The 18371-nt window shown below is 39.9% G+C and overlaps 1 protein-coding gene across 5 annotated transcripts in view; it reads right to left on the bottom strand.

Annotated features, from left to right (window-relative positions):
• IARS1 (isoleucyl-tRNA synthetase 1) overlaps nt 1-18371 on the bottom strand; it is a 127401-nt gene that overhangs the window by 46083 nt on the left and 62947 nt on the right. For all 5 annotated transcript variants that reach the window (XM_080606622.1, XM_080606620.1, XM_080606621.1 and 2 more), the window contains 3 exons: nt 8129-8255; nt 3528-3601; nt 2977-3171 (listed from right to left, as the gene is read on the bottom strand). In XM_080606622.1, coding sequence (XP_080462748.1) covers nt 2977-3171; nt 3528-3601; nt 8129-8255 — 396 coding nt within the window. The remainder of the gene's footprint in view (nt 1-2976; nt 3172-3527; nt 3602-8128; nt 8256-18371) is intronic.

The raw sequence follows: 18371 nt of genomic DNA, 5'->3' as shown, positions 1-18371 counted from the left end.
AAGTGCAGGCACCTACTGTTCAATATATCAGCACTTGATTGTACCTCAGAAACTAGGTGGAGGTGCAAGATGCGGCAGCTTCTTACTCAGAGACTGAGCCTTCAAGCAAAGCAGAGGCCTACGAGCTTCTGTAGCTGCACCAGTGATAATCAGTTTTATGAAAATAACTGGAGGATGGGCCACAGCTTTCTCAGTTAAAAATGACTATTGCACTGACGATTGCTTAGCAACCTTAAAACAGCACACGATTACATGAAAGCTAATTGATTCAGAACAAGGCACAGACTGCTGTACCTCCCAACTATGCATTTGCAACAAGATTTAGTGGGAAAAAGGTTTGCCTGCATTTTCCAAAGGAGTTTTCATCAAAAGCTACATGTAACTGGGAACGCATTACTGCCACTTGTGGGTCCCCAACTCTGTACAGGCTGCTGTGTGCAGTACTGCAGATATTCAGCGGCATGCATGACACTTCTGGTGCTTATGCCTCAGAGGGGCTTTTAACTCGCAAAAAAACAACCTAAATTCACATGGCAAGATAGAAATTCTCGTTGTTAAACTGCACTGTAATTCCATGAATTTTAAGAAACACTCTTCACCTGCACACAAACACATGCACTTGGAAGCACCCTCGTCCTTCATTTCTAGCCTTCTTTAAAAAAACCTTAAACATAAATACCTGAGCACTTCTTCAGATGACCAATACCCCAAAAGCCTATACGACTGACAGGTCATTACTACTGTAGCAATACTTTAGTATCTAAACGTACCTTACTGGCAAATTCCCAACAGTTTCTGATAAGTCATGAATTTGCATATAATTACAACTGGTGTATTTTCAATTAAAAAGAATAGCATAGAACCAACTAGAAGAGAATTCAATTGTTTGCATTATGAAATTTGTACAGATGTGCTGTTCGTGCTGAGAGAGCATGTAACTGAGAACTTTTGACAAATTCTGTTATTCACATCATCAAACCTGATGACCAGTGTGCTCCCCCCAGCAATGAGGTAACCTCGTCAACAATTCCAAGAGTGTCCTGTGAGCCACGCAGAATGAGAAGAGAGTGGCACGTAATTTTCGCAGATTATCCTTCAGAAAACTCACCTCATCTGAACATTTTAAGGAGTGGTCACGGACACACTTGATTCTGACAGCTCAATAGACCTCTCTGCTGCTTCATTCATATCTCAGGCTGCTTACATCCTTGCAGATATACAGCCATCAGCCAAAACAATATTATAAAAACCAAACAGCACAAAGATAAAGGTTCACTTCTTTGCTTTTCCTCTCCCTTTCTTGTCTCCCCCCAAAAAGGAGAAAGCATTCCCTCTGTTTTCTCTTTTCTTGAACACCGCGGTTAAATTCATAATCCTGTAAAGCATGCCAATAACCTCCAGTTGTGAATTCCCTGTAGGCCACCACATTCTCACTATAACTACAAATCTTGCGGTATCCACCTACAAAAAATAAATAAATCAGAGAGCTTTTCCTCTCAGTTGGTCCAGACTAGAGTCTTGTTACCCAGCTACTCTCAGATTTTTTCCTCTGGCCTTAACAAATATAATTTAGCTCTTTCTCATATCCACACAAAGTTATGAAAAATATCACCTTGGTCACATTCATTTTCCCCTTGTCTCTATTCATGTTACCCCTTCTCTGTTGCATCAAACAGAAGCCACCAGACCTCCCATCACCTGCGCTCTTCACCGTATGTCAGTTCTCACTTCACATCAGTTGCAGTCTCTGATCTGACACAACCCAATCTTCATTCTCAATTTTATCCCTTCATATAGAATGTTTCAAATCAGAATTTTCTTTTTCTTTCACAAAAGAAAAGTGCTCTTTTGCAAATCACCAAATGCTTGCTATTATCAAAGCACCGGCTTATTAGCATATACAAACACTGTAGGGAAGGTATGAGCATCAACATACGTGTTCACATGTTTCGATAATCCAAAGAACAAGATGAGATGGGCTTAGGTATGATGAAGATTCATAGTAACTCTTACGCTGATGTCAAATCCAAAAAGCTATCTACTCCAGACTATAATATCAATGTCTTCATCTGCACATTGCCCACAGTACACAAGCCAAGTGTGAGGGCTCAAACTGAAGCACAGTGGGTTATGTGCTTCATAAACAAAATCACACAGTCCCAAACGGCATTATCATCAGTTTGAACTTTTCAGCTAAATTGGTAAGGTGATTTGGTTAAACCTACTAAGGGAAGGGAAAAAAATGCTGCTGCTTCCAACAGCAACTTGCAGACAGGTCAACATCAGTGAACTGAAATCCGCAGTTATGTTTACTATTTAGAGAAGAGATCTTTATAAACTGGGATAGTGACAGTTTAGTACATCTGGATGTTGCAATGGCCTCAACTTTACCTTAGTATCATACTATAAAAAGGCCAACTTCTGTAAAAATTACAAATGCATTCTTTAAAGCTTTTCATCCACCATCTCTCCCCCATGTGCTCCAAACGATAGCACAAAAAGCAACACTGCAGTATGTGAGGTACTAATCCACTGTTACATCCCAATCTCAAATAGCTACAGAATAAATCCTGAAACCTGAACTACTTGAACATTGCTACTGTATTTACTGAAACCATAGCTAACTTTAATAGATCTTTTATCCACATAAAAATCCCAAACCATGTTTAGTTCTGTTGAACTTTCACAATTCAGTAGCTCCCTTGTGTATTTTAAGAATGTTTATATGCTGTAGATTTTTTTTTGTTTTAATTTTTTTGTGTGCATGTCTAAATTGCAAACAATGCCCTTTTATCTTTATAAAATGTAGCAAGGAGAAAAACAGTTTCTGACCTTCTTGTTTGCACACTGTTACTTTTATCTTCTTTTATGCCTCTTTTCTAATCAAAACATAGCTATACAACATTCAAGGATCATCCAGATACAATAATTTGGCAGATGCTGAGCAATAACATTACAAGTAGGACACAAAATTACCATCCTCGGGTTTGGTCAATGCCTTCAGCAATGAAGTCAGCGGGGAAAGCGTCCTCAAGCTCTTTTTTGTTTTCAAATGGATAATGCACTTGTGCATAAGGCATGCTTCCGCTCTCAAACCAGCAATCAAAAACTTCAGAGACCCGGTGCAATACACCCTTTCCACAGCGTGAAGGGATTGTCAGATGATCAATACTATGGGAAAGAAAAAGATTGACGACATCTAACCAAAACAAGAATTAACACAAAGAAGTTTACATTATGCTTGCGCATAGGTACGATAGGCATTTTGGTTTAAGTTTCAAAGATTTTTCCAAACGTAAGCTTTTCCTTTGATAACTTTTACAACTTAAAGCTACTTCAGAGATTTTGTATTAACAGTGTCTAGGACGACAGAAGAAAGGAAAAGGAACACATGTTAATTCTGAGTCTTAAATCCTCTTACTGCTTTTGTATTTTCCCTAGATCCATTTCCCAGGGTTTGGGCAAAGAATGAACATTTCTTATACCAGCTCAACTATTTTTAACAACCAACAGTCTCCGTGACTGACCTTTCTCGATGGAGATCAGTGACTTTCACTCCTGACAGCTCTTCCAATTCTGCCATTGAACCAATACAAACCACCTGTAAAGAGATATGAGAAGCGTAGTCAGTAATTTGTACACTTTTTTTTCCCCCCTTTTTTTTTTTCCCTTTTTCACTTTTTTTTTTCTCTGCAATGTCAGACAGGATATTTGTAGGTCAGTGTCTTCCTAGGAGCTGATCTAGCTGAAAAGCCAAAAAAAATTTGCACAAAGTCCCCCTGTTCAAACTGACAAAGCAGCAAACAACGCTGGAGATTAGATATCACTGCCCTGGTTTGATACAATTCATGTTACAACAACTGGAGACTTGGAAGATCAAACATGTTGGCAGATAGCAAAAAAGGAGAGGGCTTATTTGTTTTGTTGTTTTTCAAACAAACTATAAAACCATAACCTCTGAAAAATCCACAATCTTGCCTTCTACATAGACAGTAGTTTCAGATCCCACCTTTGTCATCTGAAGCTAAGGTAAGCAGCTAAATAGCTGAGTGTAAATTTTGTATCTCAGGTATAGCGTATTGCTCACATTAACAGCATCTTATTCAAAGGAAAAAAGAGTCACTGGTAACAAAGGAGTTGATTAGAAAATCTACAGGCTTCATTTAGTTTTTATTACATTAATCTAAGGAAACACAAGCTGCGATCCTGGTCTGGATTTTCAAAGTCTGATCCCACATGCTATCAGTCCAATTCAGATGAGCCATGGAAAAGACAAATAGATCTGACGGGGAGGAGTTAAACGTACCAACGTAAAGAAGCTAAAAGTAGGCTAGAAATTTTTCACATAAGGTAACTTCTAAAGTTATTCTTGGACAGAAGTAGTTAGGGTACTGCTCAATTCCTACAGCTAGTCTTAGGTATATATATATATATATATATATATATATATATATATATACACACACAGAAATTGTGACTGACCAAAAGGGTTTGGTGTGTATAATCCTACAAACTGTCATGAATTCCAGAGATTAAAAAGAAGCCTAATTTGTTTTTCAAACCATGATTTTCCCTGTCTAATTCAACTCTGATCTGCATTACTCATCAGTCTTTTATTGTTACTTTTGTAATGTAATTTTGCCATCACTTGTTTTATTTCTGTATAGGAAGCGAAGCATTGCAATGATTAGACTGGTCAAATCTGCAGTTTGTATAGTGACCCGCACTGGGGAACTGATCCCAATTAAAAATATACCTTTATAAACAAACTGTTTTTAATCCTGATTAGTTCATCATTCATCATGTGGCCCCATAAACAATCGTATGGGAGCAAGTGAGTGGGCAGCAGGTGCTTAATTCAGCACTGCTGGCAGGAAAGGAGTTGTTTTGGTTTTTTTTCTAAGCATCTGGTGCAACCACAGACCTCTACCGAGCAGAACATTTCCATAGAAGAAATAAGCCCAGGTCCACATCTAAAAAGCCAACAACTGTCAGAGGAACACAGATAAGACCGTACTGAGGAAGGCTGCCTCTGTCCAAGGCAGAAGGATAGAGCTAGCATCCCAAGCATAGCTCACTGGGTACCTGAAGGCAAGAAAACAACACAAAAAGTAGATAGGAATCAAGCCCAGTTCTTCATTAGGTTACACCCATTTGTTTTGGCAGATTGGTTTATGCTCTCACATCACAGCTATGGCTTCAGATAATTTTCTTCAAATGTTCAAATGCACTGGTAGCCAGATCCCTTTCCCAGTGAGCCACTTTTTCCTCCTGTTTTATTTTTCAGCCAGATCAACTACAAAAACAGCTTTATCAACATTTAATAGAGGACAGCAAAGATTGAAATAAGTAGGCAGGGACTGGAGGCTGTTCGGCCCTGTTTCACCATTACTAATGTGAAATCAGAGGTCAAGGTTAAATACTTCTAATGAAACATTCATTAGCATTATATCTATGTAAATTAGGATTATCCATGTAAATAGGAAGACTACAGGCATCCTGCAACATTCTTGGACCTCAATGTTCCTGTGCTCTGCAGTCCCTATTAAGGGAAAGTGTTAGCTTTTATGGGTTTCTCATTTCAGAGCTGTGAAGTACCTATAATCAAAGAATGAGGCACACTCAAAGAAAGAAGCCCACACAGTGCAGCAGTACACCAGCAAGACATTCTGGGATTTTTAAAAAGAGCCTTCTGAATAGTGATCAGTTAAAATAAATGACTGATAAGGTCAGCTCAAAGTAGTGTTCCCAAAGCAGCCTCCAAGGAGAATAGAGCAGATCAGTTCCCTCCCACTTCAGCAGAGCACAGCCAGAGTCCTCTCGCTCCACATCTACGATGCAGGACTGTGCACCAAAACTAGTCAAGGGTTTGTAGTTCAACGAGTGACAAGCAATGAAACCATCCAAGAGAACTTCTGTAACACCACTAAGTATTTAACACTATGATTTGTATGCAAGTTCTATAAAACTAACTAATGTCCACTTTATAAGCTTGTTGCATTGCTGAAAAATTTTATCTACTCTAAATGAGATGTGTTCCTACGCTGAGAAAATCATTAAGATTTGAAGGCTTAAAACAATAAAACTGTCTTCAAAAACGTGGTAATAAACGAGCTTCAAAAACTAAATTCCATTATGCATCTCTACCCGATAATTATGCTAAAATAAAAATAAGATAAAAACCAAAATAAAACTGTGGGAAACCAGATATTGATTTGTAATAAAATTCACTTTAATACCAATTAATTCACCTTACTGTATATTAAATAAGGAACTGTTATTACTTCTCCGTGATTTAATACACACAGCATAATTGCATGCGAGAAAGTGTTCTTCTGAGAGCAATACATGAAGAGGAGGTTCAGCAATCTCACATGGCACTAGGCTGCATTAAAACTGAAGTGAGGAAGTTTTGAGTGAATATTATTTCTGTATGAGAGCAGATGTCACTTAGATCTTGATTTTTATATCAGTCCTGATAGCATTTAGTTTCAAAGCTATACCCCCACACATCTAAGAAGAATGAATATAAAGAAAAAACAAAACTTGAAATTTAGCATGGTCCAGAAGCCATTCTTAACTACTGAACACTGGTATGCAATCTTTAGAATAGACAGAAATGTATGCAACATCTACAGATAAAAATACTAGATACGCTGGTGTTTCTATCATTGTTCAAGAACATGAAGCCCTGAGGAATATTTGCAGTTAATTTCATGTAAAAGTTCCATCTTCCAACCTAGATGTTATATAGTTATTAAAAACAAACTTACAAAGGCAAAAAAAATCTGCACACACAGGAAACAGGACAGCAAATGCAGTATTATTAGAGGTAGGGAGTGGAAGTGTGGGGGTATGTAGCTTTTACACAATCTTTTTCAGCTGTAAAATAAACTCCTGAAATACTTTAGCACAAAACTGAAAGCCTTTCCTCTATCTTAAAACAAACAAACAAACCCTGTCATACTGAGTAAAGTATTTCAATTGTAACATCTATTTAAAACCTCTAGGTACTAACTATCAGTCTTCAAATTAAACTTTAACCATTATATGGAACAAAGAAGTACTTGGTTTGCCAGTAATTTACAAACACACTCATAGCATAAATGCAATTCAGATGCCAAGGCTTTCTTAGATATTTAAATCATAAGTACAAGTAGTAAATTCTTCCCTTCCCCACCATCTACCTGCCTAACAGCAACATTTCCAGTCAGGTGGAAATATAAAATGCTTTATGGTACACATCTAAGTAATAGTGCAGTTTAAGACAATACTCTTCTGGAATATGCTTTTCTATTGTCAACTTTCCATGTCTCAAATGAAAGGTAAAGACTGTTCAAATCAAGGGAGATAAAGCAAAGATTTGGGCTGAAGCCAGCAGTATTTACCCTCCATGAACATCCTGACGTTGATTGCCATCTTTCCAGCATGAGGAAGACTCGTCACATGGGTCTAACCCACGTAGGAATAAAAAATCCTCACATTTTATGCTGAGAAATAGTTTTGAAGCTTGGTATTTTGACACTAAGAAAATGGTTATCACCAGAACTGTTACAGATTACTCTCTTGCTCAGTGAATATTCATTTCTAGCATTAGCCTTATATACTTGCATCATTCTACTAGATTCGCATTTTTACATTCTACTACATTCACATTTTTAGCACTATCAATGTGTATTTTCACTGTTCTGCTATGGTGGACTTGCTTTTATGCCTTCAACAATTCATTTGGCTTCAAGCAACCCAGTATCAGAACTTCAAAAAACACATTGAAATGACCAAGTAAAAATCTTCTCCTTGGCATTTTCTCACTGCATTTCTTACACCATCAGCTTTCCCAACACTGAAAATACTTCCTGGAAAGATAAGATGAATTCTAATGTTAAAAAAAAAAAAAAAGGCAAGAAAAATTGTTTAGAGTTTTCAAGCAAAATCAATGAAAATGTGCAAGTGTGTGCGCAAATGCATGAACACATGCATATTTCTATCACCTATTATAGATACTCCCATACCATTAAGATATAATAAGACTTAAGACTGCAACAGCCAAAGATATAACAGTCCATCAATATAAGCATACACATAATACAGAGATTTTTTCTGTCAACCGAAACTTTCGTTTTCTTACCTCTTCAAAATCATCACTGACCCACAACGGGATGGGCGTTCCCCAGTACCGGTTTCTAGATATAGCCCAATCTCGTGCATCTTTAAGCCAGTTCCCAAAACGCTTCTCCCTCACAAAATCTGGAACCCTGTTTCAAAAATAAGAAAAGTATTCTTTTATCACTGCATTCAATCTAACAGGAAACTAATAAGAACGTTTCTGTTTGATCTCATCCACAAAACAAGTTAATTGTAAATAGAAGGGCCCTTTCCCAACGCATGGGATGCATTCGGAGACCCAGAGTTTAGTCTAAAGAAGGGAGCAGCCACACTACAGAAAATATATGGTCTCTTCCACCTTTTTCTTTTAGAAGCACTTGGCCCTCTAGCAAATAATTCGTTGAAGAATATATATATATTTTTTCCACAGATCAGCCCCAAGAGTAACAACCAAAGATGAAATAATCCTTTGGAGGAAAAATTAAAGAATGGATTCACATGCGCACAGTAAGGCAGGAGTTTGCCCAGCAGCAGCAGATTTATGAAACAAGTGTGAGCATCCCTCAGCAAAAGCTACAGATGGAAATGAAAGCTACCATCTCCTAAGTTTCACCCATGATGGTACCATGTGAAGGTCTAAAGACCTCTTGATGTCAATATTGTCTAAGGTGGATAAAAACTACTTTGATAAGACTCAATTAAATACCATTCTGAAGTTCTACAACTTCACTAGTTATTTCTAGATTTATTTTGGACTGCAGAGTTATCTTCTCTAACATTTCCGAAATAAAAATGTGATATAAAGTTTTTAAAAGTTTAAAGTTTTTAAAGAGAAGGCAAGGTTTTTGTTTGAAGGGGTGGTGGTGTGGCTCTCTGTATTAGAGAGTGTTTTGATGTTGTGGAACTTGAGGCTGGGAATGATAAGGTTGAGTCCCTATGGGTTAGGATCAGCGGGAAGGCCAACAAGGCAAGCATCCTGGTGGGGGTCTGTTATAGACCGCCGAACCAGGATGAGGAGATGGATGAGGAGTTCTACAGGCAGCTGGCAGAAGTTGCGAAATCATCAGTGCTTGTTCTCGTGGGGGACTTCGACTTCCCAGACATATCCTGGAAGCACAACACAGCCCAGAGAAAGCAGTCTAGGAGATTTCTGGAGAGCGTGGAAGATAGCTTCCTGATGCAGCTGGTTAGAGAGCCTACCAGGGGAGGTGCCCCGCTAGACCTTCTGTTCACAAACAGTGACGGACTGGTGGGAGATGTGGTGGTCGGGAGCTGTCTTGGGCAGAGTGACCACGAAATGGTAGAGTTCTCTATTCTTGGCAAAGTCAGGAAGGGGACCAGTAAAACCACTGCCTTGGACTTCCGGAGGGCTGACTTTGACCTGTTCAGGACACAGGTTGGCAGAGTCCCTTGGGAGGTGGTTCTGAAGGGCAGATGAGCCCAGGAAGGCTGGGCACTCTTCAAGAAGGAAATCTTAATGGCTCAGGAGCGGTCTGTCCCCACGTACCCAAAGACAAGCCGGCGCGGAAGAAGACCGGCCTGGCTGAACAGAGTTGTGGCTTGAGCTTAGGAGAAAAAAGAGTGTTTATAATCTTTGGAAAAGAGGGCGGGCCACTCAGGAGGACTATAAGGATGTTGCGAGGCTGTGCAGGGACAAAATTAGAAAGGCCAAAGCTCATCTGGAGCTCAATCTGGCTACTGCCGTTAAAGATAACAAAAAGTGATTTTACAAATACATCAACACAAAAAGGACAACTAAGGAGACTCTCCATCCTTTACTGGATGCGGGGGGAAACTTAGTTACAAAAGATGAGGAAAAGGTTGAGGTGCTTAATGCCTTCTTTGCCTCAGTCTTTAGCAGCAAAACCAGTTGTTCTCTGGATACCCAGTACCCTGAGCTGGTGGAAGGGGATGGGGAGCAGGATGTGGCCCTCACTATCCACGAGGAAATGGTTAGCAACCTGCTACAGCACTTGGATGTACGCAAGTCGATGGGGCCGGATGGGATCCACCCGAGGGTACTGAGAGAACTGGCGGAGGAGCTGGTCAAGCCACTTTCCATCATTTATCAGTAGTCCTGGCTATCAGGGGAGGTCCCAGTCAACTGGTGGCTAGCAAATGTGACGCCCATCTACAAGAAAGGCCGGAGGGTAGACCCAGGGAACTATAGGGCTGTTAGTTTGACCTCAGTGCCGGGGAAGCTCATGGAGCAGATTATCTTGAGCGTCATCATGTGGCGCTTACAGGGCAACCACGTGATCAGGCGAACCTGATCTCCTTCTATGACAAAGTGACATGCTTAGTGGATGAGGGAAAGGCTGTGGATGTGGTCTACCTTGACTTCAGTAAGGCTTTTGATACCGTTTCCCACAATATTCTCCTCAAGAAACTGGCTGCTCGTGGCTGGGACTGGCGTACGCTTCGTTGGGTTAAAAACTGGCTGGATGGCCGGGCCCAAAGAGTTGTGGTGAATGGAGTCAAAACCAGTTGGAGGCCGGTCACTAGTGGAGTCCCCCAGGGCTCAGTACTGGGGCCGGTCCTCTTTAATATCTTTATCGATGATCTGGATGAGGGGATTGAGTGCACCCTCAGTAAGTTTGCAGATGACACCAAGGTAGGTGCGTGTCGATCTGCTCGAGGGTAGGAAGGCTCTGCAGGAGGATCTGGATAGGCTGGAGCGATGGGCTGAGGCCAACTGTATGAAGATCAACAAGGCCAAGCCCCAGGTACTGCACCTGGGGCGCAACAACCCCAAGCAGAGCTACAGGCTGGGAGATGAGTGGTTGGAAAGCTGCCTGGCAGAGAAGGACCTGGGAATATTGGTTGATAGTCAGCTGAATATGAGCCAGCAGTGTGCTCAGGTGGCCAAGAAGGCCAACAGTATTCTGGCTTGCAGAAGAAGCAGTGTGGCCAGCAGGGCTAGGGAAGTGATTGTCCCCCTGTACTCGGCTCTGGTGAGGCCGCACCTCGAGTACTGTGTTCAGTTTTGGGCCCCTCGCTACAAGAAGGACATCGAGGTGCTCGAGAGAGTCCAGAGAAGGGCGACGAAGCTGGTGAGGGGTCTGGAGAACAAGTCTTATGAGGAGCGGCTGAGGGAGCTGGGCTTGTTCAGCCTGGAGAAGAGGGGGCTCAGGGGCGACCTTATTGCTCTCTATAGGTACCTTAAAGGAGGCTGTAGCGAGGTGGGAGTTGGTCTATTCTCCCACGTGCCTGGTGACAGGACAAGGGGGAATGGGCTACAGTTGCGCCAGGGGAGTTTTAGGTTGGATATTAGGAAGAACTTCTTTACCGAAAGGGTTGTTAGGCATTGGAATGGGCTGCCCAGGGAAGTGGTTGAGTCACCATCCCTGGAGGTCTTTAAGAGACGTTTAGATGTTGAACTTAGTGATATGGTTTAGTGGAGGACTTGTTAGTGTTAGGTCAGAGGTTGGACTAGGTGATCTTGGAGGTCTCTTCCAACCTAGACGATTCTGTGATTCTGTAAACAAACTCAGAGGCTAACATTTCACAACATCCATATACCTGCTCTGAAATTCAGAAGCATACTGTACTGGGTCGGGCTGGGATGTTAACTTTCCCTGCAGTAGCCCATACAGTGTTGTGCTCTGCACTTGTAGCTGAAACAGCAGTGGTATCACACCAGTGTTGTGTCTGCTGCTGAGCAGTGCTGGCACAGCATCAGGACTCTCTCTAACCCTCTGCCCTAGGTGGGCAAAAATGTGAAAAAAGAAACATCACCAGGGCAGCTGACCTAAACCAACCAAACAGATATTCCATACCATATGATGTCACACTCAGCAGTAAAAGATGGAAAAAGGAAGAACAGGGGAGGGGTGGGCTCTCATTGTGAAAACGTCTGTCCTCCTCCCGAACACCGGCTACATGCGTTGAGGCCCTGCCTCAAGGACGTGGTCAAGCATCGCTCATTTGTGGGGAGTAGAGAGTCATTTCTTTCTTCTGCACTTCCACATAGCCTTTACTTGTTTTGTTTAGTTTTCCCTTTCCCTTTCCCCCTTTCCGTTTTTTTTCCCCTTTAGCTAAATTGTTAATTGTTTAGTTAAATTAATTATTAATAATCTTTCCTTAATAATTATTTCTTTTTCCTTTAGTTAAATCATCCTTATCTCAACCCATGAGTTGTTCTTTCCTTTACTTCTTCCCCTCCTCATCTAAGGAGGGGGAGTGAGAGAGCGGTTGTGGTGTTCAGCTGCCTAGCACGGTAAAACCACCACACATACGCAGGCTCTCAATTTGTTTTAGAGTAGCACTCATTACTAGTAACTTTTCTGTGCTGACCTTAAGGGACCCTCTCTCCAAACACCAGTGGAAACTAACTGTACGAAGATCATTAGCATTTGCCTAACATTCCACTAATGTGGAAAACTTCTCTTTACATCACTCCTAAACTAGTTTCCATTTTTCAGAAGTTGTTAGACACTGATTAGCTGAAATTATTAGTCCCATTTAACATAGCTAGAGGGTGAAACAATCCCCCAATGACATTAAAATGCTAAAAGTTTCAACTCTGCCTCCTCAAAACACACGTGAAAAATTAATTTTATCCCCAAAGTGGACGTTAACCAAAAAAATGTACATGGTGTGACCTCTCACTCTCTCTGAGCTAAGAAAACATGTAATTTACCTCTTTGAGTAAAACTGTCCGCCCCTGCTGCCAGTTTTCAGTGGAACATAAGACACAAACCACTTCATCTACTACAAATCACATTTGTGATCATGATTTGTTGCCACTTTAGAGGTACAGTACAGACAACCGTTAAATAAAACGTAAATAACCTGTGTCTCAAACACATTTGGAGCTCATCACTCAAAAAACGCGTTACTTAAAACAACTTGTGCTGCCCATCACACAGATGCTTCTCTCCCATGCTGTAACTGAAGAAACTTGGCCTCATACAGAGACTACTCTGTACTGCCATTAATTTGTCAGCACACAGTCTTCCTTACAATCCCCAGTTAATTCTTCCATCTGAATTCCCAAGTACACTGTGAAGAGAGTTGTGACTTTGATGAGATCGTGATAAAACCACGAATCATTACTGATACTGGCCCTTAGCTTGCAAGAAATTTTGGACTGTGTTAAATTACTTACCTAAGCCCAGAAGATAAAATAGTCCCCTGAAAGTAACCAGCTGCACAATTTGCTGAAGTACAAACACTGACCTCTGTGCATCCAAGCTGTCCTCACAGCATGGATATTTAGACGCTTTAAGAATTACAAACAGAAAAACAAAAGGCCACCCACGTAAATAGTCCTACTTTCCAACACAGAGACATAAAAAAGCCCTTTGCCATATATCGATACACGTCTTCCATGTTTAACGAGTTATCTGTCGCAAACCTTCTTCAGTCGATGCATATATTTCAGTTGTATGCTGATGACTCCACTTGAATATGGCTTCATATGACAAGCAAGGTGACAAGTGCTACAGTCTATACAGAGCAACCCATCGCTAATGGCACCGAACAGATTCAGACCTCGAAACACGTCAAGCGCCAGCATCAAACATTTCTACAAGTCTGCAACAGAAGTCAAAGCAGTGACTTCACTTCTAAAGGATTCCCATTACAGCCCCTGTGCTGTTAGAAACTTTTAGAAACTTTTTTTTTTTTTTAAATTTCCCAACTGGCCCACAATTTGTGTTGGTTTTGACCTTCAAATTTCTCTGCAAAATGACACTGATAAGATTTTCTACTTCCTTCTCAAACATTTAGCAAGGTTAAGGAGACTGCTGTCTCAGCAGGTTGTGACGCTCTCAATTTATGCCTTCAGAATAGTGTGGGATAATAGCTATTTCTACTTCCTTGGCATCCAGGATAGTGCACTAAATAAACTTCAAGACGCAGACACTGCAGCAGTTGAAAAGTTCATAGAACTGATCTTCACAATACCGAGAGATAAATATTGATTTGTCAAATTATAAATTAGATCTTGAATGAAAGTAACCAGTTTCAACTTGCTTCAATTTCTCTTGTTACTCCAACATCAAAACTCTGGCTTAATAAACTAGAGATTATGGCAATTATGAATCTGCTTGAGATTTGGATATACATTTTTGATTGTTTGCTCTCATTTTTGAAGCAGATCTAAGGTTTTGCTAAATTCACGCATCACTATGAATGAACAATGAACGCCCCTAACCTTTCTCGGTAACTACTGATTTTTTTAGTGTCAAATCAAGATTCTACATGATAAACAAAAAAAGACTATGAAGACCAAAGCCCTTTAACAAAAGGTATTAGCCTACCACAACAGAAACCATTTTCCTTGCCTTCAAAGTCTATGCACTACAGACCATCCATGTCACAAAGCAAGTGGGCATGGATTTGAAAATTGCACATTAGGGAGCATATCTTCAATCCCAGAGCACGAATGTGTGTGGCTAACAGCAAGGTACCACGGCTGCTGATCCAGTGACTACTCATCACCAATTAATACCAGAGGAATGGCATGAATTAAGATTTCTCTATTTACTTTTTGATTCTTCTTCCCAAAGAGAAACAGGCAGGATGTCAGAAATCTAAATTATTACATAATCCAGAAGGAAATATATGAAAAAGTACGAGACATCTGTTCCTTTTCTGGACTTGTGTTTTGAAGTCTCTCTCTTGTGTTCGTAACAATTCGGAATAGAGAAGAGTAATTCTTACCCATTTCAAAGATCAGATATGCTCTGCATGATGCTTTGAGTTGGCTCACCTTGCACTAGTCATAGGATACAGAAACACGGTCACAAAGTAATACCATCCCTTTTTTGTAAACACAAATACCCCTACTGAAATAAACAGCTGTTAAATATTACCACAGCAGAAGTGTTACATGCTTTAACACTAACTTACCATTAAAAGCTCTTTGAGATATACTAATTTTTTCTCACTCTTCATTGCTCCTCTCATCAGCTAATTTAACTCATGGCATTCTTCAAAAAAACCCACACCTTTACATACTGGGTAAGATTTACTTCATAATTACTAATTAGAGGAAGCTCGCAGCTCATAAATTATTTGAAAAACTGACCCGTAAAGTCAGAATGATAAACAAAAAGTAGCAAGAATTAGGAAATCTAGTAACAGACTAGCAGTCAGCATTTGCTGTATTTGGTTCTGAGAAGGTGGCCCCAAAATTATTCTCTCATTTGGCAACCTGGTAACTTTAAGCAACTCAGGAAATCAAGAACCAGTTACATGTTTGGAAAGGAGGAGTTTAATCTTCCAGTAGGTAACTGAGTTGAAATAGCAAAAACAAGGCTGATTAAGTAATTATCCTAGGTTATTTAACTAAATATGTATAGATTTCTTTAAAACCATAACACATAACACCTGTTTTTGCTTTTCTTTATAAACATTAACTGCTCTTTACAAGACCAAAACTCTCAGATTCCATTATGTTAATCTGCTCTAATAATAAGTCTCCTTCAACATGACCTCAAATTGATTTTTAATGGTTTTTACTTTGAGGAGACAAAACAGACAGCTATTCATGCCCTTTTGACACTTTAATTAGTGCCAATACTGTATCATGGACCTAATTAAAAGTCCCTGGATAGGGGAGGAGAAAAGGAGGAAAGGGGAGGAGAGAGAAAAGGTCAGCTGCTTGCAAAGCACACAGTTTCCACTGCAGCAAACACTTTCTCCTACCCAGGTCAGGAAAGCTCATTTTAATGGTGCACAACCACATACCCCACCACAAGTTAGGGTTGCTTCCATCAGTCTAAAAGATTTTTCTGCTTATATGCTGCTTACATTTGCTAAATTAATAGCACTTTCAATCATTTTGCTATAGCAATGTTTTTCTTTGCTCCTTTATCCTGGTTCCCATAGCAACAAACACTTTAGCGTGAGACTGCAATGCTGCTGCAGACTGCATCATAAGCACGCTGTCAGCAGCATACAGCTGCCTGACAAGCCAGGATTAACTCAAGTCATAACCTCCACTTTCATGATACATTTACATCTTAAAAAATCCCGATATATTTCATTGGTATGACCCAGACTTTTAATTGCTATTAAAATTCTTCCTCTCTCCTCCGAAGGCAGCCCCTTGCATTGTGAAGCCAACGAGGAACGAAGCTTTTGCTGTGGTTCTTCTTGCTGCAGTTTCCCTTGGAACATGCTCATTGTTATGGTTACCAAGTATTTTATATGGCACTGCCGGCTTGTAAATACAAATCTACTTGCATTTAACATGGCATGTGCAGGTGGATTTACCAGTTGCCGAAGAGCAACTGCATAGTGAACTGATGTTTGGAGTCTTGGACCCCAGCAATAACTTACTTCATCAACAACGAGCTTTTGATGACCATTCATTGGGACTGAAAAGACACTCGCTGTATTCGCAAGAAAACAAACTCTCTCTGCTTATGAGGCTTGGAGTGGAAGCAGCAAAATTAGGGCACAGCAGAACACAGGCTATCAACATCACTTGGAACAAGCCTTAAAATTTACTCGCAATCCTCAACTATGTCTGATAACAGCCACTAATAAAACCTTCTGACTTATGCTGTTCTAATTTAGACAAACATGAGATGAGGCTAACCCTGCAGCAATTTTTTTTCCTACATCTGTCTGGCAGTGATGCTAGCTTGTATTTTAGCTCGGGAAACGCTGCCACCTAGTGACCACACATTGCTATACACTTTGTTCTCACTACAAAAGACTTCATTTGGATTCACATTTTTTCAAGTGCAGTTGATGATTCAAAATGAACAGTGACAATTAAATAATGACATTAAAGAAAAAAATACAAGAAAACCTTTACACATAAGATGCATTTAAAACAGTTGAAATGCAAAGCATTTATTTACATTATATTATTATATTAAAATAGGAAAGAAAATACCCTATTAAAAATCTTAAAAAAAGAAAAAAATGGGGAAAATAAGGGACTAACTCATTTTCCTAAATTATCCTACAATTCCATTATAATTTAAATTCTGTTGCTCCTGCTACAGCACCAGATTTGTCATCTGCATGAAAATAAACAAATTTAGTAGAAGAAACATTAACTTTCCACTGCTGAACTGGCCCTACACCCATCTTCTGCGCTGCCTACCAGTGAGGGTTTAGGATACAAGATAGGCATAATTTGTGAATAACTCATGCCTTTTAAAAGGCTGGAGACAGTCTTCAGTTCAGCAAATAAGGACGGCCAAAGACCAGAAAGGTCATATCAAAAGCCTCAAAAGATAACGTGCTTGACTGAAGCATGTGAAGACACTTGTTCTTGGAGTGCTCATACAGGAACAGCAGGAAGCCTGCAAAATTCACACTTTTAAAACAGAATATTAACTTCCAGCAAAAAGGTCTGCTGCATGTGTTCTTTATAGTATTTTCATTAATCACTTAAATTGTTAGTTCTTAAAAATCAAAAAAGAATATCTCTGAGAACCAATATATCACACTCCATTACAGTGTTTGGATTTTTCAGTGCCAAGAAAATGCAACAACAAAAGGCTTGGCTTCTTTGAAGTCTGTCACATCTGCTTTCCATCCTCTGATGCTCATTTTTCCACTATATCAAGTGCTGTAAATCTTGCGTAAACAATGCCAGAACTGCGCAATAGTCTTTAATGCTAAAAACTAATCAACAGTTAGAAGTAATTATTTCCAAAGTTACTGAAGCAGAACTCCTAACTTCGAGGGAGTTTCTTTTAAAAGTTCAAGGCTGAAATTTCAATACAAAGTATTTAGAACCTTTTCTGTCAACCTGTAAGTGTATGAGAACAGTACACTTCCAGAAGTGTGAGCTACAATACTCTAACTTATGTTTCTAAACTAATTTACTCATTACTCTGATTTATGAATCTGCAACTTATACCAGGTTTGACCTCTGTGATGACAGGAATTCGTCCTACAATAGAATCTAAGGTGGCATGCTTTAGTAGCTTGTCAGCAGTTATGTAGGAAATAACAACAAATCATTACTCTTTCAACAAATCTTTACCACATTTATAACAAACAACTACGGCTAAATCCAAAGCACTTACACCAGGGACCCTGCTTTGGTGCTGCACCTAACTCTTCTTATTGACGTAACAGAAAACCAAGGCCTGACAGCTCCGAATGGTACCACAGACAGATTCTCTCTTCCTTAGCTCAAGTACCACAGTAGTAGGCTGTCTGAATACAAGACCACTTTTTTAGATTATTATTGTTACTGTTTTACCAATTTTATGATAAAGAGAAAATTCAGTAAGGGATCTTCAAATAAAGACTGAAACACCATCCCTACCTAGTGCTTCAGTTCC

The sequence above is a fragment of the Anser brachyrhynchus genome (assembly GCF_964034855.1).
Source record: "Anser brachyrhynchus genome assembly, chromosome: 10".
NCBI classification, from domain to species: Eukaryota; Metazoa; Chordata; class Aves; order Anseriformes; family Anatidae; genus Anser; species Anser brachyrhynchus.
The sequence above is the reverse complement of the archived record's forward strand: the minus strand, read 5'-3'. Positions and strand labels throughout refer to the sequence as shown.